Source organism: Talpa europaea, assembly GCF_964194135.1.
Source record: "Talpa europaea genome assembly, chromosome: 5".
Taxonomy (NCBI): Eukaryota; Metazoa; Chordata; class Mammalia; order Eulipotyphla; family Talpidae; genus Talpa; species Talpa europaea.
The window spans coordinates 141,241,813-141,262,176 of NC_140071.1; the positions used below are offsets into that span (position 1 = coordinate 141,241,813).

General features: G+C 65.9%; 1 protein-coding gene across 1 annotated transcript; it reads left to right on the forward strand.

The window, feature by feature from the left end:
- Positions 1 to 16,549: 16,549 nt before the first annotated feature.
- Positions 16,550 to 19,664, forward strand: MSX1 (msh homeobox 1; the record flags this gene model as incomplete). Its single annotated transcript, XM_084233509.1, has 2 exons — positions 16,550 to 17,045; positions 19,222 to 19,664. The coding sequence occupies exons 1-2, from the start codon at positions 16,577 to 16,579 to the stop codon at positions 19,662 to 19,664; spliced, it is 912 nt and encodes a 303-aa protein (XP_084089635.1). The 5' UTR covers positions 16,550 to 16,576.
- Between the last annotated feature and the right edge of the window lie 700 nt (positions 19,665 to 20,364).

Consider the following 20,364-nt stretch of genomic DNA (forward strand, 5'->3'; position numbering starts at 1 on the left):
TCAGCGCTGGAACCTCCCCGCACTGTGACCCCACCCCACTCACCTGCCCGCTGACCTGCACCCATGTCTGCTGCCGGCCTCCGTGTCTGCCAGCCTCTCCCGGCCCTGCCAGGGCCACCCACAGAGCCTCTGCCCTCACGGACATGGAAGAGGCGGCTTGTGAAGCCAGCAGTCCAGTGCCAGGCGGGAAGGGGTGGGGCAGAGGGACCTGCCGAGAGCTCTGGAAACATGAGGGAGAAGGACCCTTTCCAGGTGGAAGGACAAGCAAGGAGGGCTTCTCGGAGGAGGGGGTTCTGAGCTGGCCCCGGGGAGCAGCCGTGTTCCAAGGCGGGTTTGACCGTCATCATCATCAGTCCCCCTGAGTCCACTAGCCGCCTCCCCCAGACCCAGGAGCAGGAACGGGGGAGGGAGCAGGAGGAGGGGAGGTGGGTTCTGGGGGCCACACTGGCGCTCTGGGCACGGCCGCTCTGCTCGCACCCACCGGGGAGCCAGCGGTGCCCGTGGCTGGTGGAGGTTAATGGCGGCGTGGGGCGCAAGTCGGGAAGCCATTCTTCAATTTCTAATAAACACCCTGAAGTAGGGACGACGTCCAATAAATCAGCTGTCCCCAAGTCCCGTCCCGGGGTCATCTTTTCAATTATCTGCGCGTCTGCAGGCGGGCAGAACAGCGGCTGGGCGCGCCAAGGCCTGCGGCGTGGGGCTGACGGCCCACGCGCTTAACTGGCCCGAGGCAGAGGCGGGCGGGCAGCGAGGCAGGAGGGCGGGCACACGGCAGGTGCCTCCCAGCATCTGGCGGCCACCGTCCTCTGAGGAAGGTGGGCAGAGCAGGGAGCAGGGCACATGCCCTCGTGGGCTGCGCGCGCGGGGGGAGCAAGGGCAGTCACAGACAGGAGGGGGCCCCGCAGGCGTGGTCTGGGAAGCTGACACCTGGCTTCTCTGCGGCCAAGGGGCTGGAGGAAGCCACGGAACTACGGGCTTCACAGGGGAGTGTGAGGAGGGGGCTGCCTCCCTGCCGCTCTGCTCTCCTCCTGCCCACACACTCCTCTCCTCCTCCACGAAGCGCCCTCTCCGCTCTGGGTTCTCCCAGCTGCCACCCCTGATTGCCACGTGCGACCCTGCTTCTCCTGCCTCTGTAAGCCCCGCCTGGCCCCCCCAACTTGCCCCCCTCCCCGAGGTAGCGGCCCCCCGTGTTTGCATTCTCGTGTTTTCCTCCCTTCCGGGTGAGCGCCTTAGGGTCAGGGCCCGGGACCCAGCCTGACTTGACCCCGGGCTGCTCGGACTGGGCACGGGGCACGGCTCAGAGGCAGGTGCACAGAGGTCTGCTGTCCAGGTGGGGCAGGTGGGGCGAACAGGTAGGTGAAGGGTTACCTGGTGGACCGACGTGTGGATGAGGGGGGTGAGCCGCCAGAGGGGAGAGTGGGGGGGCCCTGGGTGGTTGATGAGGGCGGGAACGGGTGGGTGGGTGTGGGCGGGGTGGGGTGGAGGGAGAGATGGCGGGTGGGGGGGTGGATGATGGGCGGGCAGATGGGTGGACGCGGATGGGTGGACGCACGGACGGCAGCCGAGTGGCTGGATGGGTAGCGCAGCGAGCGCATGGTGGTCGAATGAAGGCCCCGATGGAGGCCAAGAACAGAATGATGATGCGGGTGGGGGTCCCTTAGCAGAGGAGGGATGTTTCTTCCTCCAAGACAGAAATTTGTGGGGAGGAATGAAGGGCGATGTTGACAGAACACCTCCTGTGTCCCGCCGTTTACTCAGACACTTCTCTGGCACTGTGCTGGGCTCGCGGCCACCCAGGGAGCAGCCGTGGACAGCAGTGGACCCGGGACGCAGCACAGTCAGAGCAGAAACTTGGGGCAGCTGGGAGAGGAGCCCCTCGCCTGCTGGTGGGCACAGGGGCACCGGTGGGGATCTTCATCGCCAGGCGACCAGGAATCCCAAGTGGCCCAGCACTTGGCACAGGGCCGCCTGGCACCATTTCTCTGCCTCCTCCGGGCAAGCCAGACCAAGCCGGCGCCCGCCTGGCATCCTGGGGCCACCCTGGGTAGGTCCCTGCGGAGCTCTGGGGTTTTCTTCTGCCTTCCGTTTATCCACGTGGGGGATTATTCTCCCCCGTCCTGTCCTGTGTGTGAGGAACAGGAAGTTCTGGAAGGTGAGATGCTTTGTCCGAGGTCACCCAGCTGTGGAGCCAAGAGGCAGAGTGGGCCCCCAGGACAGGGTCACCCCAAGCCCTGTGCTCTGCCCACCAGGCTGTGCCACCTCAGCGTGGATGGCCTATCTCGGTTACTAGGGTAACCTCCCTCAGCCCAGCAGTCACCCCTCCTGGAGCGTGATTCTTGCACCTGACATCATAATCCTCTGTGACATCTTAATCAGCTCCCCAGCAACTGACAGTCCCCGCAGAGGTATTAGCTCGGTGAGTCAGCAGGGCCTGGCAGGGCCACCTCCCACCTCTGCCTTAACCCCTGCCTGCCCGGCCCTGCGCCTGGGAGGGGCGGGGGGCTCTGGACAGACACCATTTCAGACCCAGGCTTTGCTCCTGAACACGTCCCAACTTTAACGTCCTCGTCTGTGACATGGGCATGAGGCACCTGTTGTTCTCGGAGCCTGGTGTCCGCAGCGCCGCGGAGCTCCCTGTGCGAAGACCGGGACACCCCATGTCCCGTCGGGAGTTGCATGTGCCCCACCCCACCCCTGGGAGCGGGACCTTCCTCTGAAACGGCATCTCTGCGGAAGTGTGGCGTTACCGGAGCTGCCTGGACTAGGTGGGTCCTTAGCCCAGTGGGCGGGATCCTCGTAAGAGCGCAGAAGACAAGGCGAGGGTCTGGGGAGGAGGCCACGTGAGACCACGTGAAACTGGAACAGGCAGAGCTTGGCGCGACGCAGCTCCAAGTCAGGGGCCAAGGACCTCTGGCCACGGACCCCAGGGAGATCCTCCCGAGCCTCCAGAGAGATCGGGGCCCTGCCGCCCCCTCGAGCTCCAGCTGTGGGGAGATGGATTTCTGTTGAAACCGCCCGTTCCGTGGCACCTGTCTCTCTGCTTAGGGGGCACATCCCTGCGCTGGCGGCCGGTGTGGCAGGGCCGGGGTCTCCCCCCCTCTCCACGCCGATGGACCCGATGTTCGGTGGAGATGGCGCGGGGCTGAGCAACCTTGAGCAGATTATGGAGCCCATCCTCCCGGGAAGACGGGCGGTGACGCCACATCACGTCGGCGTGAGGAGCAAACGGCACCACTGCCCACGACAGCTGAGCTAAGGACGTGACCTAAGCGCCCCGCAGCGGAGCAGGGGACAAGAAGATGTGGCGTGGGGGCACCCTGGGACGCGCCTCAGCTCCGGAAAGAGAGGACATCTTGGCGCAACTGGAGGGGGTGATGTTAGGGCACAGTCGGAAGGACAAAGACATCCCGGATGGCCTCGCTCAGGTATGGGAGATAAAGAAACAAGGGAACAGGCGAAATCCAAACAAGACAAACCCTTGATGTCTGACTACAGAACTGGGGTTGCCAGAGGGCGGCGGGGGGTGGGGGTGTGTGTGGGGGGGTGGCGCGCAGTAGGGGGCCCGATGGTGGGGGACGATGGCGGGTGTGGAGAGGCGAGCCTCTGTGCTCCTAAGCCGCAGCCTAAGTTCACCGACGTTCACTCAAGAAGAGTAACCAGAGGGGCCTCCCTGGTGGCGCAGGGGTTACATCTCAGCACTACGAAGCTGTCCACAGCCTCTGCAGCACGAGATCGATCCCCAGCCAGGGAGCTGCCCACAGGGCGCGGCAGACCTCTCCTGTCTCCCCGCTGCTCCCCTCAGCAGCGGGTTTCAGTCCTTCTGCCTGTTCTGCTCCCCACTCTGTCTCTGGTGAGTCCTCTCACCCCCCCACCTCTGGCCTGCACCCCAGCTTTTGTGTGCATAAATAAATAAATCTTAAAAAAAAAAAAAAAAGTAAGCGGCGTCCCATGGGGAGGTGCGGGCACAGTCACTGGCACTGTTTACTCCATGGCGTGGTGCCCCAGCGTCGATACTGGGCAGAACCACGGGAACCAAAACTGATCCAGACACCCCAAGCTGTTAAGTGGAAAATCCCGTGTTGCCAGTTCTAAAGGTCTGTGCCACCCAAGCGTGGAAAAGTGAAGTGGTCACACTCCGGTGGGGACAGGGGTCTTCATCAGGGAGAGGCCCAGGGACTCCATAGAGGGGGGACTCTATGGGTGGACTCCCATCGCCCATCCCCTGGGCAAGCAGGGGGCACCCGGGGAGAGCCGCCGTTCCCGGAGAATGAGTCCAAGGCAGCCTCCCAGCAGGAGCACAGGCGAGAGGCCGGGCAGCGCCAGAGGCCGGGCGGAGAGGCCCAGGGCTCCAGGGTCCCGTCTCCGTTGCCGCCATTAGGTCGGGCGCGGCCCCAGGCCCTGAGGGGCAGGTATGCCCGTGTTCCGTGGGCGGCGTCCGCAAGGCCACCCGGCTCCTCCTGGCCTGGGAAGTCCAGGTCATGGCATTCTGGGGGTCGTGACGCTCAGGGTGCGGAGATGGGGTTCAGGAAGACACGGGGTGGAGGAGTCCATTCAGGACCTCAGTCTGCGGACTGGCCCCAGCCACCACCTCGGCCAGCAGCAATTTTTATTTTGTAGGTTCTTGGTGGGGAGCCCCAAGTCTATCGGGAGGCCCTGGAGGCAGGTGCAAGGTAGCGGAGCTCCTCCGAGGCTCCTCTTGAAGACTCACCCCACTGAGGGAGGCCCCTGCTACCCCCCGCTCCCCACACCCCACCCCACCCGGGCCCTCCACAGCTGAGACCCAGCCAGGGCTGCCCCAGGGGCACCCACGGAGCATAGGGTACAGCGGGGCTTTTCCTGCAGGGGAGAACCTGCAAAGCATTTGCTTCACATCGGCTTCATCAGCCTCCTGGAGGGCCAGCTCCTCTCAGGGGTGACCGCAAGATCCAAATCCTCCTCCGCCCTCGTGGGGGACCTGCACCGTGAGCCGGCGGGCGCTGGACTCGCCTCATCCTGTTTGTCGCCCACAAAATGGAGTGACACAGGGAGGCGGGGTGGGGTGGGGGTGGGGGTGTCTGCGTCCTCTCCGCAGGCCTGAGGTCGGGTGCAAAGCCGTCCAGTCCACGAGCCCTGGCCCTCGCCACAGCCCCTCAACATGCTGCCCCCTCCCTGGTGGAGGGTTCACCGCGCCCAAGCGCAAGGGCTGCTGGGCCCGGTCAGGGAGATGATTCAAGCGCTCCACACGGAGCCACCTGGTCCCTTCCCTTCCACAGCCTTCTCCGGATGGTCAGGGCCACGTCTTGAGCGTCAACCCGAAGGTTTCCTCCAAATTTGCCTCTTGACGTGGAAACGCCCCTTCCAGGTAACCAAAGTCCAAAATCACTGCCCAGCCCAGCCCCAGAAGGAACTCGGGAAGGCGCCGTGCTCTGCCCCAGAGAGCAGGAGGGGCACCCGGCCCAGGCGGTGCAGGGGACGTGGCTGCCTTTTGTTTTCCTGGAAGGACTGTGAGCACCGGGCAATGAGGGCCTGGGGCCGCGGTAATGACCGTGACTGCGAGGAAGATGGAGTCCTGGGAGCCGCGACTGGCCCAGGCCCCCCTCCAGCCAGACTGACCACGGGTCCGGGGCTGCCAGGAGGCAGGCAGGGCAGCTAGGGAGTCTGGGGGTCACCTCTCTGGCCTGTGCACCCTGACCTGCACCCCCGCCTCCCGGCCTCTGCTTTACTCTCTGCTGAGCAAGGGCAGGCCTGACCTGGCCTCTGGGGCCCGCCAGGCAGGCAGCTCCCCGCCTGGCATCTCCTGGGAGGGCGCTGGCCCAGCTTCCGCCCTATCTGAGCTGGCATTTCTGTCCTTCAGAGACCACATGGGTGAGGTTCCCGGCTTCCAGGGTCAAGTAATCAAGTCTTGTGGCTGAACCCCCATGACTGGAGCCGAACACCCTCCTCCAGGGGTTGCGCTAGGCACCTCTACTAAGCACCCCAACTCTGGAGGCTTCTGTAACCCCCTCATCAGGTCAGAGTACTCCCCCCAGGGTCGGATGCCTGCCCACTGGGGCAGGAGTGCCGCCCTCCCAGCGGCCCACTGTGTTCCCAGCTCCTGCACTCGCCTCCGCAGTTGGCTACGAGCCTGATGCTTGCGTGGCCACCCCCTGTGTCGAGTTCTCTCGAGGTGGGCATCTCCCTCCCAGCCCCAGACAGGCCTGGCCTGCCCGGGTACTGAAGTCCCACCTACCCAGGTCGGGATAACCAGCCCAGTGCCTGGAGCCCCACCTCCAGAGGTTAGACTTTGAAGACTCCACTCCTGGGGTTTGAAACCCACCACCCAGGGTTGCACCCCCCTTGGTGGCAACACTACCCACCTCCCAGGAGACCCCCTCCTGGTGCTTGATGTCTTCCCTCCATAGCAGGGGGCCTTTCCTCCTGGCAGAGACCTGGCTCCCTGGGCTGAGGACCACCCCCCAGGGCTGGGGTTCTCGCGTCTCATTGCAGCAACAACAGACTTTGGGTGTGAAATACCACGCCCTGGGTTTAGAGACCCCCCTTGTGGCACCGCATATCTGCCCCCTGGAGCCCCAGGACCCTCCTCAGTGGTGAGGTGCCCACACCCCTTAGTGGGACACTTAACCTCCCAGGGTTAGGCGCCAACCCCCAAGGAATGCAGCCCCACCTCCTGGGGTGGGGTACTTGAGTATTCACCCCCCACAACTGGGGTGCCCATTCCTAGGGTTGCAAGACCCATCTCCTAGGGTGGCATCCACCTGCCAGAGGTTGTATACCCACTGCCCAGGCTTGCTGAACCATGTCCCATGCTTGGTGTCCATGCCCTGGCTGGAGTAATCACATCCCGGGGGAGTGCGTGCCCACATACCATACTCAGCACCCGCTTCCTGGGGCTGGGGACTCATCTCCCACAGTTGAAACACTCGCCTCTCGGGGTCGTGTGCCCACCTACTGGAGTTGACACCGAACTCCCAGGGTTAGCGTGCCACCTCGAAGGCAGGGTGCCAATTCCCAAGGGCTGGATACCCACCTCCTGGATTAGACAGCCCTCTCCTGGATACCCTTCTCCTTGGCTTAGACCATATTTCTGGGCTAGACACCCATCTCCCAGCGTTGTCGATCCCCCATGGGGCAGGAGGCCTCCTCCCAAGGTCGTTGTTCCTATGTCCCAGGGTCGCACGATCACTTCCTGAGCTGGAGACCCACCTCTTGAGGTGGGGGGGGGGCCCTCCTTGGTTGGATAATCTCCGGGCTTGGACACCCACCTTCTAGGCTGCAGTACCCCCTGAAGGGATGCACCCCTGGCCCCAGGCTGGAGTGCTCACTTCCAGAAGCTGGCGCTCCCACTCCAGGAGCTGGTAAGACGCCCATGGAGAGGTGCAGTCACAGCCTGACCCCATGTCCCTGGACTCAGGCCACAGGATCGTGGGGTGCGCAGGCATGCAGGCCTTCCTGACAGGCCCTGAAGAAGTGTCCTTATTTACTCCTCACCTGTAACGAGGTGGGGCGGCCGGAGAGAGTCATCACTCCTCCACAGAGGCCTCAGCGGTGGAGCCAGGATCTGAACCTAAGATGCAAACTAGGAGAGTCCTCCAGGCTCTAAAGATGGCTCCCCGGTTCTCTCTCATCCCTACCCCCCCAAAACACACACACCTGGGACTCGTGCTCTGGTTGGTTCGATTACTGGAGCCGGGGAGGGATGTGTCTAAACAAGTGTGCCTGAGGCAACATCAAGCAGCCTCCCTCCACGCCCAGGGCGGAGAAGGCCAGGTCTTACACTTGATTGGGCTGTGGCCATGACCGGATTCATCGGATGGGGCCCCCCAGAGAGTGCTGTTCTGCATCCCTGGCTGGGAAGGGAGAAGCCCAAGGCACTGGGGCGGCCAGGCGGGCCGGCTCTTGCTCCCTCCTGTCAGAAAAGTCGAGGCGGGGCCTCCCTGGTGGCGCAGCGGTTGAGCACTGGGTTGCGAAACTGCCCGCGGCCTCTGTGGCGCCGGTTCGATCCCCGGCTGCTCCCCGGCCACCAGAGGAGGGTCCCGCATGGCGCGCAGACCTCTCCTGCCGCCCGCTGCTCCCCTCAGCGGTGTACTTCGGTCCTTCTGCCTGTTCTGCTCCCCGCTCTGGCTCTGGTGAATTCTCTCACCCTCCCGCGCTTCTGACTGTGCCCAGTGCATGTATAAACAAAACAAACAAACAAACAAATAAATAAATAAAAACATGCCTCTATTTAAAAAAAAAAAAAAGAAAAAAAAAAAGAAAAGTCGAGGCGGCTTCCTGGACGACACTGTCCCTGGGGAGGGCAAGGCAGTATTTCTAGGAGATATTTCTGGGTGAGATTTCTGGCTTTCTGGATCTACTTCCTGGATAAAGGGCCCCTGGGCACACCCACCCAGCGCCCCCACCCGCAGAGCCCATTTGGGTCACAGAGTGAGGCGTCCTGAGGCCGGGCCTTGGCAGGCCAGGCCAGGGCAGGCGACCCTGGAGAGGACTCAGCCTCCAGCTCAAAGTGAACCCAGCAGAACCACCAGCTGAGAAGGGACGGCTTGGATTTTCCTTGCAAACATCGCTCGGGGACTGTTTGATCAACCTGAGCAGGACTCTGTGCTGGACCCTGGCGCGCTCTGCCCTGGACTCCCCGCCTGCGCGCTGGCCGGGTGGGGGCGGCGCCCGGCTGGGTTTAAGGTCCCTGCGCGTTCAGCGCGCCTGTCCTCTGCGGGCGCTGCCCCGGGGCTGGGGGCGCACACGGACTTGCTCCGAGGAGCCTGTCTGCGGGGTCCTTCCGAGCACCGCGCCCCCCCCCCCCCCCCCCCCGGGCCCGCACAGCGGGGAGAGCTGGGGCAGCCGGGGTCACCAGCCCCCCGGGACAGGCAGGCTTTGCGCGCTTCTCTGCCTCTCCCTTCAGGGGGTCCAGAGCAGGGGTCTCCTTCGTGGGGTACAGGCTGTCCAGAGCATCTTAGACGCTTTTAAAGTGTTTTGCTTGTGTAAACGAGTCAGCCCAGCCTGCAGCTGCGGGTTCGGGTACGGGCTTGGCGTTGGGGTGAAGGAGCCGGGGCTCAGGACCTGGCGGGCGGGCGGCAGGCGCTGTCGGTGCGTGTGAACCCCCTTTGCGGGCATCTTCCCCCGCGGCTTTCAGGTGCCCCTCCGAGAAGTGAGGGTTTCCTCGACGCCGGCCCTGGGCCGGCCCAGCCTGCGGGTCACAGCCGGCGGCCCCCGAGGGCCAGCGGGGTTCCCTCGCGGCTCCCGCCGGCGGGGTCCGGGGCGTGCTGGGGGCGGCTCTGCGGCCCCACCCAGGGCGCGCGCCCTGGGCCCTGGCGAGTCAGCGCCGGCCCCCGCCAGCCGGCGCCCCGCCGGCTGCCGCAGGGCGAATCAAAGCCCCGGCCTGGGCGCCTGCCACGGGCCCAGGTAGAGGCAGGGGCCCACAAGGACCCGCCCCGCCCCCCGCGCCGGGCCCTCGGCTGGTCGGGTGGGGGGGTCCCCACCGCCCGGCGCCCGTGCGCCTCTGAGCCCCGTCTTCCCGCGTGGAGCCTGTGGGGAGACGAACCGCGGGGGGCCCGCGAGGCCCCCAGGCTGCAGTAGTGCCCGGCTGGGGGGGGGGTTCTCTCCAGCCCGCCCCGGCCCAGTCCGCCTCTGGAGCTCGCGCGCTGCTCGCTCAGGAGGCGCCGGGGCGCAGGGGTGCCCCGCGCCGTACAGTGCCCCACTGAATCCCGGTGAAAGAGCCCCCCCCACGGCGGGGCGCACGTGGAGCCGGCTTCGGGTGACAGCCCAGTGGGGGTTCCCCGACCGTCCTCAGGGTGGGGAGACGACCTGCACTTTGGTGTCGCCAGCCTCTGGCTCAGAGACGGAGGGGAAAGACTCCTCTGTGGGCCTCAGTTTCCCTATCTGTGGGGTCTTGCTGCTCTCCAGCCCTTAGCTGGAGGCTTCCAGACACCCTGTCCCGGCTCTGCACTCTACCCAGAAAGGCAGGACGCGCCCAGCTCAGTCCTGCCGGCTCACAGGCCTGGAAAGCTGGTCCAATGGCCGAGAGGGCCGCGGGGAGCCAGCACAGTATGGGGGGAAGGCAGAAGCCGCTCTTGCTAGGCCGCTGAGTCTAGAGGGCAGACACCGAGGGAGGGTGAAGGCTGGGGAGGTGGGGCCTGCCTCTCTGAGCCCTTAGGAGGAGTAGCCTGGAGGGAAGTGGCTGGGTTCTGGCCTGGGCGCCCAGGGGGCCTGGGAAGAGCTATGCCCCCCAAAGGGCCCCCTTAATCCAGGCTTCCTAGTTCTTCTCCTCCTCCCCTGGGTTCCACCACAGCTCCCACCCTGGGGGGACCTACTGGGCACAGTGCTGAGATCTCAGGGTCTGTGCCACTCTCCTTCCCCAGCGCCCCACAGCCCTAGGGAGGGGGCGGTATACTGTGCAGCTCAAGGTCCAGAGTTGAAACCTGAGGCTAAAGGAGAAATAACTCCCTTGATGCCATCTGCAGGATGAGGGGAGCCAGCACGGTCAGGGGGCCTCCTGCTGCTCCCACCATTGGGAAACCCGGGCACAGAGAACTTCCTGGAGTCACATTAGCTTCTGAGCCACAAGCGGTTCAGGTAGAAGGGCGGGGGGGGGGGGGGGGGGGGGGGCTGCCTGAGAGACTGCGAGGAGGGGCAGGCAGGCAGGGAAAGAGCAATAAAGACAGAACAGAGAGAGACTGACACCCTGGGGGGGGGGCAGGGTGATAGGATGGGGTGCAGAGAATGAATGTCAAATCCCGAGGGAAGAAGACAGACTGGGGAACAGAAGGGCTTGAGTCACATTGCGACTCCAGGGGTCTCCCTCCATCCCGCCTCCCCTCTCCACTTTGGGGGGGACCCACCTCAGTCTCCACTGATGGTCCTGCAGAGGGAGGGATGCGGGGTACAAGGTCACATTTTGGGGGGGCACTTCTTGGCCTCCCTTAGTTCTCCCCCTTTCGAGGCTCAGCTCCGGCCTCCTGGGCATCGGGACCTTGTCTCTCCTTCCATCAGCATTTAGGCCCTTCAGAGGCATCTGGGTCGCTGGAGCCCGTGGTTTCCAGCACGGCACCCTCCCCTGGGCTGCCGCTGTCCCCAGGCTCGAGGCTCTCTCCGCCTGGACTCCTCTGCAGCCTCCCCTGCCCCACGTCCTCCTGCAGGGGACACCTGGATGCTTCAGCCAAGGCTCACCCGCCCTGGGACTGCGCTGTGGTGTGGTCCTCAGCCCCCTCCGGGGCTGTGAGGCTGTGAGGGCGGATCTCAGCTGAACTGAGCCGGGTGCAAGCGCACCCATTTTACAGCCGACAGACCGAGGCTCGGAAAGAACAGCCCTCCCGCTGGACACACGCCACAGCCGGGGCCCGGCCTTCCCCCCTCAGAGACGCCTGAGACGCCCTTTCACCTTGATAAATTTATGAGGAAACTCAGCTGTTTCCAAGACTCTCAAGAAAGTGGGGTGGGGGAGGGCACGAGAGAAGGGCAGCGAGGGCTGGACCAAACACACACTTTGTGGAAGGTGGGTGAGCTGGGGGGCGGGTCCTCCAGAAACACTACCCTGTCCGCTGTCTTTTAATGCAGGTCCTCTCTGGAAAGTGGGGCGCAGTGAGACCCCGCTGGCTCAGGTGCGCAACCAGTGGCTGGGGGTCAGACCCGCTTGCACGCAGGTCACCTGCTCCTGCCACACTCACCAGTGGTGTGACCCGGCAGCACACTGAACCCCGCGGGTTTCTGTCCTGTCCTCCCGAGGGGAGCGTCTGTCAGGGCACCACCCCCCAGAGCAGAAAGGATTAAGTCAGGATTAACATTTGTGAAGTTCCCCAAAGAGGCCTGACCCCCGGCTCGGTGCGAGCCCCCCTCCCGCCGCCCGGCCCGCGCCCCGGGCCTCGGTCCCCGGCGCTGAGAGAGGCCGGGCGGAGCCGGGGGGAGCGCGGGCGCCTCCCGGCCCGGGGCGGGCAGAGTCAGGACGCAGAGATTTGGTCGGCCCCTGGAGCCGCGGGGTCTGCCCGACATCTCCAGGCTTAAATAACCGTGCGCCTTTGTTATTCGTCGGCAGCAAAGTGGTTCGTTACGCCTGATTGGTCTAATTGCTTTGAAATGGGATATATTATCTATAATTATAGAGCTCGAGGAGGAGCCGGCCGGCCTCCTCTTTCATCTTCCCCAAGTGCACCCTCATGTCGCGATCACATTAATTTGGGCCATTTGGGGGAGGGGGCTTTCTCTCCCGCGGATCGAGGCTCCCTCACCCCCTTCCGAATGGAAAGACGCAAGGAAGCCCCGGCGGGGAGAGGCGGGCGGCCGTGGGGGCGGGGCGGGCGGCCGCGGGGTCCGCGCGGGGCGCGCGGGCTCCCCGGCGCCGGGTGACCTCCGCCGGCCCGCGCTCCCCCCGGCGAGCTGGGCCCTCTTCTGCGGGGGAATTATCCAGAAGGAGAACGCGCCCCTACAAATCGGTTTCTGGGGTTTGTTTGTTTTCGCGTTCGCGTCCAGGGGCACTAAAACTCTTGCCGCGCTGGGCCTGCGGGGTCCCGGGTGTGCGCTCCCGCGCGCGCTGGTGCTGAGCCTCGCCGCCCAGGAGTCCCCGGCGTTTCCAGCTCTTCCAGGTTTTTCTGTGGGAAGCGGCGAGCCCATCAGCACCCCCAGACAGTCTCCAAGCCTCTGACTCCCCCGCTCACTTTCAGGCGACTGACACCAAAAGGCTGGAGCGCGCAGGACCCGGAGGCCCCCTCCGCGGGTCGGGGGATCCCGAGGTCGTGCTTTCTGTTTACCAGTCAACCCCCCTCCCCCCAGGACAAAATACCTCCTCTCTTTCCCCTCCTCCGCCCTCCTGGAGATGGGTGAATTCCCACCAAAATAAATCGTTCCGGGTAATCGGTTTTCATAGCACATTCATTCTATTAAAGAGGACTGTTTGGAGCTCGCTAATTGCCGGGGGAGCCCACTGAGCTGCACATTTTTTAAAATGCACGCGGGATTCCTGGGTCGAGGCCACAAATGCATTGGAAAGAGGGGGAGGGGCATAAACAAAAACCCGACGAGGCGACAGCGAACGCCGAAGTGAGGGGCCCCGGGAGCTCAGGCTCCCCCGGCCCCGGCCCCGGCGCAGCGCCCGCGGCGACAGCGGCCTTTCAGCGGGCCCTCTAGGAGCCAGTCTTTGCCCACCGGGGGAGGCTAAAAACACCCCTCTTTCTGCGTGAAATAGACGGTTTTTTGGGAAAAAAAAAACAAAAACAAAAACAACCACCAAGAGCCACGGCTTTGGCTGTCCCAGCAGGAGACGCGGGGCAGTGCTCCCGGGGAGCGCGACGCCCGGCGCTGCCGCGAGGCTGGGAGCGCTCAGGCTGCGGGGGGGCGGGAGAGGGACCCCGCGGGCGGGGAGGGGGCCGCAGAGCGAGGGCGCGAGCCGGGCGCGGGTCCCGGAGCTTTATCTGCCGCGGGCCGCGCCCGCCCTTGCCAGGCGTGAGTTACAGCCCCGCGCTCTGCGCCGCCGCCGCGCGAGGAGGCCCGGGCCGGAGCGCCTGGGGAGGTGCTGGCGGCGAGATAACAGACGCAGCCGGCCCGGGGAGCGGTCGGAACCCGCCGCCGCGACACCCGAAAAGGCTCCGACAGAAATAACCCGGGAGCACTCCCTCCTGCGGCCCCAGCCGCGCGCCTCTCTCCCGCGGGACCAGCACGCCCCGGAGACAGACACTTTCTTTTTCGAACCCCCCTGTCTGAGGCCTCCGGCATCTTTCCCACCCCCTGCAGCCCCGAGGCTAGGGGAGCCCCGAGCCCCTCGGAGCGCCGGTTCCCCGCGGAATCGACTCTGAACCCCTTCCCTGTGCAGGCACCCCTCGCGGGGCCACGCGCGCGCCTGGCTACCCCGCCGCGCCTGGCGACAGCGGACACGAACTCACACCGAACCTTAAAAGATGCCAAGGGGTTCGGGGCGGCTCGGGGGCCGGGGGGCGGGCTGCAGGGCCGGGGGCTGCGGGCGCAGGCGGCCAGCTCCCTGGAGGCGGGGGCGCGACTTCAAGGGCCCCTGCGCCGGCTGCAGCCTTTGATCCGGCCGCCTCTGGCGCCTAAAAACAACATCCTCGGCTGCCTATTAGGCGCTGAGGGATCGTGACAGATTGTTTATCCCGCAATTAGCGATGCGGCCCTTCTCCCGCCGCCCGGCCGCCGGCCCCGCGGTCACCGGCCTTGCTGCGCGCGTCCAAGCCCCGACAGCCCCGGGTCCCCTCTGCGCAGCGCGGCTCGCCCTAGGGTTCCTCCCCAAAGCAGGGGTTCTTGCCCAGACCGCCTCCAAGTGGGTCCCAAGCCCGTTTTTGCTGACGTGCATTTTTCTAGGGAGGAAGTTATTAAGTCAATCAGATGCTCAAGGTGATCCGGGAGCCAAACATTTCGAGATTGGAAACCAGGCGAAACAAAGCAAGGCCGGCTCCAGGGACTCCACGGTGACTTTTTAAATGACCTCAGAAGCTCATGGACCTCCACCCGCCTCCCGCTTTCACCCGGGAGTTGAATGCCCTCGGGTTGGGATGTGGGGGAACTTGTTCGGGCAGTTTAATTGGAAAGGTGACAGGCGGGGTTGCACCCCGGCAGGACGGCTGGCTCGGTGTTGGGCCTGTGCTCCCCAAGCGTCAGTTGCTCAGCTGCAAAATGGGGATGGGCCGCCTTCTGTCTTAGACCCTCAGGCAAGCCTCGGGGTCTCAGTTTCCCTGACACGAGGACGGACTCCGTGGGTCCTGTGCGCCTCCCCCAGGGGTGCGGTGCTTTGAAGACAGGCGGCCCGCGAGGCCTCCAGCTGAGCCCGACCCGAGCTAGAGGCCCCGCACCCTGCCCTGACTTGAGACGCCTTCTCGGGTGCACAGGAAACCCGGAGAGGCCGCGGGAATGCCGCAGAGGCGAGTATTCCCGAGCCCGCCCCGAGGCCTTCACCTCTCCCCCGAGCCTGTGGGCACATGTGAACCTGCGGGGGACCCTGGGGCCGCAGCCCGACCCCTCCCGCCCTGCCAGACCCCGGACGCCATCCTGGTCGTAAAGTTGCCGCTCTAGTAATTCATTTTCCTTAATCTGGACACCCCTAATCTTCGCTTTTTATTGCGCCCAGTTAAAAGGCGAGGGAATTCGCTGTCCCTCCGCGCTTGGATAATTACCCCTAAATGGCCGCGGCAGCCCCTGGTGTTTCCTGGAGATTAGAACCCCGCAGTCATCAGCGGCCGGCGGGTGAGCCGCCCACCACCTCCGCTAGCCCCCCTAGAGCCGGCCGCCTGGGCCCCGGCGGGATAGGAAGCCAGAAAGAGGGGGCGCAGAAAACCGCGGAGCCCCAACCCGGCTCGCACTGGCATCTCCCCGCGCCCCAACTCATGTTTGTCTGAACAGCAAAATTAAAAATCACGTTTCCCCCGAAAGTGGGAAAATAAAAGTTTCCAAGCCCGGCACCGAGGACCCAGCGCCAGGACTCGGCTCCCTCCCCCCAAGGTGCCAGCCCCTCCCGGAGCGGGGACCCGAGAGAGGGGGTGTTATTGTTCCCGCGGAGGTGCCGTTTGGGGTCACGCTAAGGCCAGGTCGGCGTGTGGACGGTTCTGCCGGTTTTATTTCAGTAAGTTCGAAAGCAAAAGGACCGGCGGCTGCGGGCCCCGCCGGCCGAGGGGTGCGCCTCCCCGAGACGACGCCGGAGCTGGGGGAACCGATCCCGGGCGCGGGGGGGGGGCGTGTGTCCCGGTTCTCACGGGCCTGCGCCGGGAGCGCGCGTCTTCGGGCGCCCCGGCGTCCCGCGTGGAGACACAGGCCACGGTCGCGCGGGGGGCGCGCTGAGGGTCGAAACAGAGGCAGAAAACGAGGCGTTTTAAAAAGAAATCACTAGCACGACGGCCCACGAGCGTGACCAGCCGTGCGAGGTTTTCAACCGCCCGGGGCTGTGCCGGAGGGAGCCTCGGGCGCGCTCTCGGGGCGGCGGGAGCGAGGCGGAGCGGACAGAGACCGACGTGGCGCCCGGAGAGTCTCGGAGCAGGGGAGGCGCGGCGCGGGGCAGGCGCGGGGAAAAAGGGGGTGCGGGAGGGAGGGGCAGTTCGGGCCTGGGAGAAGAGAGGCGGGCAGGGGAGCGCGAGGGGAGCCTTTCCTCGGGGGAAAAAGAAAAGAGACGGCCCGGGGGACCCCGACGGAGCGGCCTGGGCTTCGGCCCGCCGGGGAGTTTCTCCAGCGCCCCCTCCCTTCCCGGTCCCCCCCCCCCGCCGGCCCCCGGTCCGGCCCGGCCCGGCCCGGCCCCGCGCGTCCCGAGGCCCAGCTCGCCCGGGGCCCAGCCCGCAGGAGCGCGGCCCAATGGCCGCGCCGGGCCCGCCCCCTCGCGCGCTGATTGGCCGCCGCCGCGCGGGCCTCGCCTTATTAGCAAGTTCTCCGGGGCGCCGCGGCCCGACCCGGAGCCGGCTCGTGCGCCCGGGACCTCGGCCTGCGCCGCGGCGCCGCGAACCGCCGAGCCAGGCCCGGAGCGCCGCAGCGGGCCTTCTGGGGAGGGCGGCAGGCGCGCGCGGGAGGGCCCGGCCGGCCAGGGCCCCGGCGCCCCAGAGGCCCGCGGCGCTCCGAGCCCGCGCGAAGCCCATGCGCGGCGGCTGGCCCGAGCCGCGGCTGGAGGGGGGCCCGGCTCTGCATGGCCCCGGCTGCTGACATGACTTCTTTGCCACTCGGTGTCAAAGTGGAGGACTCCGCCTTCGGCCAGGCGGCGGGGGGGGGCGGGGGCCCGAACCCCAGTGCCACCGCGGCCACCGCGGCCGCCATGGGCGCGGACGAGGAGGGGGCCAAGCCCAAAGTGTCCCCTTCACTCCTGCCTTTCAGCGTGGAGGCGCTCATGGCCGACCACAGGAAGCCCGGGGCCAAGGAGAGCGCCCTGGCGGCCCCCGAGGGCGCCCCGGCCGTGGGCGGCTCGGCGCAGACCCTGGGGCCCCGGCCGGGGTCGCTGGGCGCCCCGGACGCGCCCCCCTCGCCGCGGCCGCTCGGCCATTTCTCGGTGGGAGGACTCCTCAAGCTGCCGGAAGATGCGCTCGTCAAAGCCGAGAGCCCCGAGAAGGCCGAGAGGACCCCCTGGATGCAGAACCCCCGCTTCTCCCCGCCCCCTGCCAGTGAGTAGCCCGAGCCCAAGCGGCGGGGGAGGGGCCGGGGGCGCGGAACCGGGGGCGCCAGGCCGCGCGCCGGCGCCGGCTGGTCCCTGGCGCCCGCGTACCTGCCGCGGGTACCTGCCGCGGGTGCTGGGGCTCCTTTGGCGGGAGCCCGGGGTTCGCGCCACCCCCCGCTCCCACCCAGGAAAGAGGGTGAGGCCTGGCCGCGGCCCTGGGCCAGGCGGCGCTGCGGGTGGGAGGTCACTCGTCGGACGAGGGTCGGGGTGCCCTGGCCTCCAGACTCTGCCACACCGCCCGACCCCAAGAGTCCGGGTTTCCTCGTCTGACCCCCAGCCTGCAACACGCGCCCTGCCCCGGCCTGTGGGTGCAGGGGCGCGGGCGTCTTCCCGGAGCGCGGAGTTTCACTTTCTCGGGGTGGAAGTGCGGCCCCCCTCGCCCCTTTAAAGTCCCTTTGCCCAGAGGTTCTTAGGGTCTCGCCAAGGCCCCTCCCCTTTCACGTTCCAGGCAGATCCTGGGTGCCCCGCGCAGGGATCGCTTAGGGGGTGGGGGCGCTCCGCTTCCAGGGGAGGGGGCGGGGCACCGAGTCAATCTGTGGGAGGCGCCCCCTCCCATCTGGTCCCCGGTGGCCAGTCCTCTGCGCCCGGGCCGGGGAAGCGGGCTCCAGCCTCCCAAGGCGCCTTCGGGGTCGCTGCGAGGCCCGCGCGCCCCTGGCTCCCCTGCCCGGCGAGGGCGCGCGGAGATATTTCGGGAGCACGGGAAATTCCAAGTTTTCCTCGTTTCCTCCGATTATTTTGCGCGACATAATAGCAGCCCGAATTCAATGGCGTGATGCTGAGGAATGATTTTTATCTGGGGATTAAGCGTCTTTGAAAGACCGGCCCCTCCCTGCGCCTGAAGCCTGGCGAGGGGCCCCCGCGTGGCCTGTGGCCGCCCGAGGGAGCGAGCTGGGCCCGGGCGCCCGCCCCGCGCGCTCGGCGGAGAGCGAGTCCGGCCCCACAGCTCCCGACCCCGGGCGGCTCCGGCGGGGACGCAGGGGGTGCGAGCGCGGGGTTTCGCTTGACTCACATCCTGGTGGTCTGGAAGCCCAAGGGCTTTGTTTATAAGCATGAAAAAAAATGCATAATTGGGTGAAACCCGCGTGGTGAAACATTCTGCTTTTGAATTCATTTTCCTTCCGAGGAAGCGGCTGTGTAGGCAAAACCGTCCTTCTCCGGGCTTGGGGATTTGGTTAGGGCCTCAGTCTGACCCCCAAATCCTGGAACTATCCATGGGGAACAATCTGACCCACGTTGTGTGGGCGTCGCAGCCTGGTGTGGCAGGGGTGCAGGTCACCCCATGGGCCCAGTCTTGGAGCCGCCAGCGCCTTCTGCCTGGTGACAGCGCAGCGCGGGTCCTGGCGGCGGGTTTGGAAGCTGCTGGAGAAAGGCTGCGGGCTGGGATCCCTGCAGACTGAGCCACAGGCGGGGCAGTGGTCCTGTGTCCCTACACACGCGCAGACAGACACACCGTGTGAGCGCCACCGGAGAGAACACACTGGGGGTGGAGAGCCCCAGAGACCACTGAACCCTTCAGAAGAAGGTGCCACCCCCATGGCACGTAGAACATTGGGGAGACGCCATGGTGACAGGGCTGCTCGGGCCAGCTCTTCAGGGCCCTCCTGGGGACCTGCAGGGACTGTCTGTTCCGAAGGCAGGATGGAGTTTGGATTCTTGGCCACACAAAGGCCTAAGCTAAGTGCAGAGCGCTTGGTGGACACGTCAGAGTTTGGCTGAGGCGTAAAACTACGCCTTGAAGTATTTAAGGCATAAAACTCAACTGGCCTGGGGCTGGGTGCCGGGCCCCAGTCTCTGGGTTTGCTCCATCACCCCTATGAACACCCCCGCGGGCGGGGAGGGAGCAGGCCTCCCCAAGCGCCTTCTAGGGCGACAGCGCCCCGCCTTTTCCAGTTATGTTGGAGGGCGCGTTTCACCTGGAATCTTAGTTTCCTCCTTTGCAAAAAGCAGGCAAGAACAGCCACCCCGCGGGACTGTGCGGGCCTGGGGGAGTTTCGGACCTTGCACGGCGCCCGGGGAGGCTCGGCTCGATGGCGGGGCTGCTGGGGGCTGTCACCGCCACTCCCTGGGCGCCTCAGGCACCCCTGCCGCTCCCTTAACGGCTTGCCTCTCTCCCTCGCCCCCAGGGCGGCTGAGCCCCCCGGCCTGCACCCTGCGCAAGCACAAGACCAACCGCAAGCCGCGGACGCCCTTCACCACGGCGCAGCTGCTGGCGCTGGAGCGCAAGTTCCGCCAGAAGCAGTACCTGTCCATCGCCGAGCGCGCCGAGTTCTCCAGCTCGCTCAGCCTCACCGAGACGCAGGTGAAGATCTGGTTCCAGAACCGCCGCGCCAAGGCCAAGAGACTGCAGGAGGCGGAGCTGGAGAAGCTGAAGATGGCCGCGAAGCCCATGCTGCCGCCCGCGGCCTTCGGCCTCTCCTTCCCCCTCGGCGGGCCCGCGGCGGTCGCGGCCGCGGCCGGGGCCTCCATCTACGGCGCCTCCGGCCCCTTCCAGCGGGCCGCGCTGCCCGTGGCGCCCGTGGGACTCTACACAGCCCACGTCGGCTACAGCATGTACCACCTGACATAGAGGCCCGGCCCGGCCGCCGCCCGCCGGCTGACCCTCCACCCGGCTTCTGCCAGCCCAGGAGTCAGGCCGCGCCCCTGTCCGAGCGCCTGGCTGCTCCCTCCACCCCACACAGCTCGGTTCCTGCTGCGTTGCCCCCAGAGGTCACTCTCGGAAGACTGTTCCCCTCCCAAAGAGTGGCCGGCGGCTCCCTTAGCATCTTCTAGAAGCTAGCTCTGCCCCTCCTGGGACGGCCGCGGCCGCCCCAGAGGGTAAGAAGTTGCTGCAAGGCCCCCGCAGAGTGAGTGGTCCCCGGGACTAGAGGCCACTTCTGCCCCGCGGCACAGCACGGCCGGCTCCTGGCCTGACCCCAGGCAGCCCCGGACGTCCATGGAGGCGCCTTGGGAACCTGAACAGTCAGAGAAGAGCAGCCAGGGGGACGGGACGCCCGGCTGCCCGGGACTTGAGAGAACTTGGGGGTTTGCCTGGGGGTGAGGGTGGGGCTGCGCGGATGTGCTGCAGGTAGGTGGAGCGGCGGCTCGGACCAGTCCCGGGAAGAATTGTAAAATAAAATTTAAAAATCCTCTTTCTATTTAACAGTACATTTGCGTGGCTCTCAAGAGTCCCTTTGGAAGGGATTGCGTGTAATATACTGTATATTTGAAATTTTATTATCATTTATATTATAGCTATATTTGTTAAATAAATTAATTTTAAGCTACAA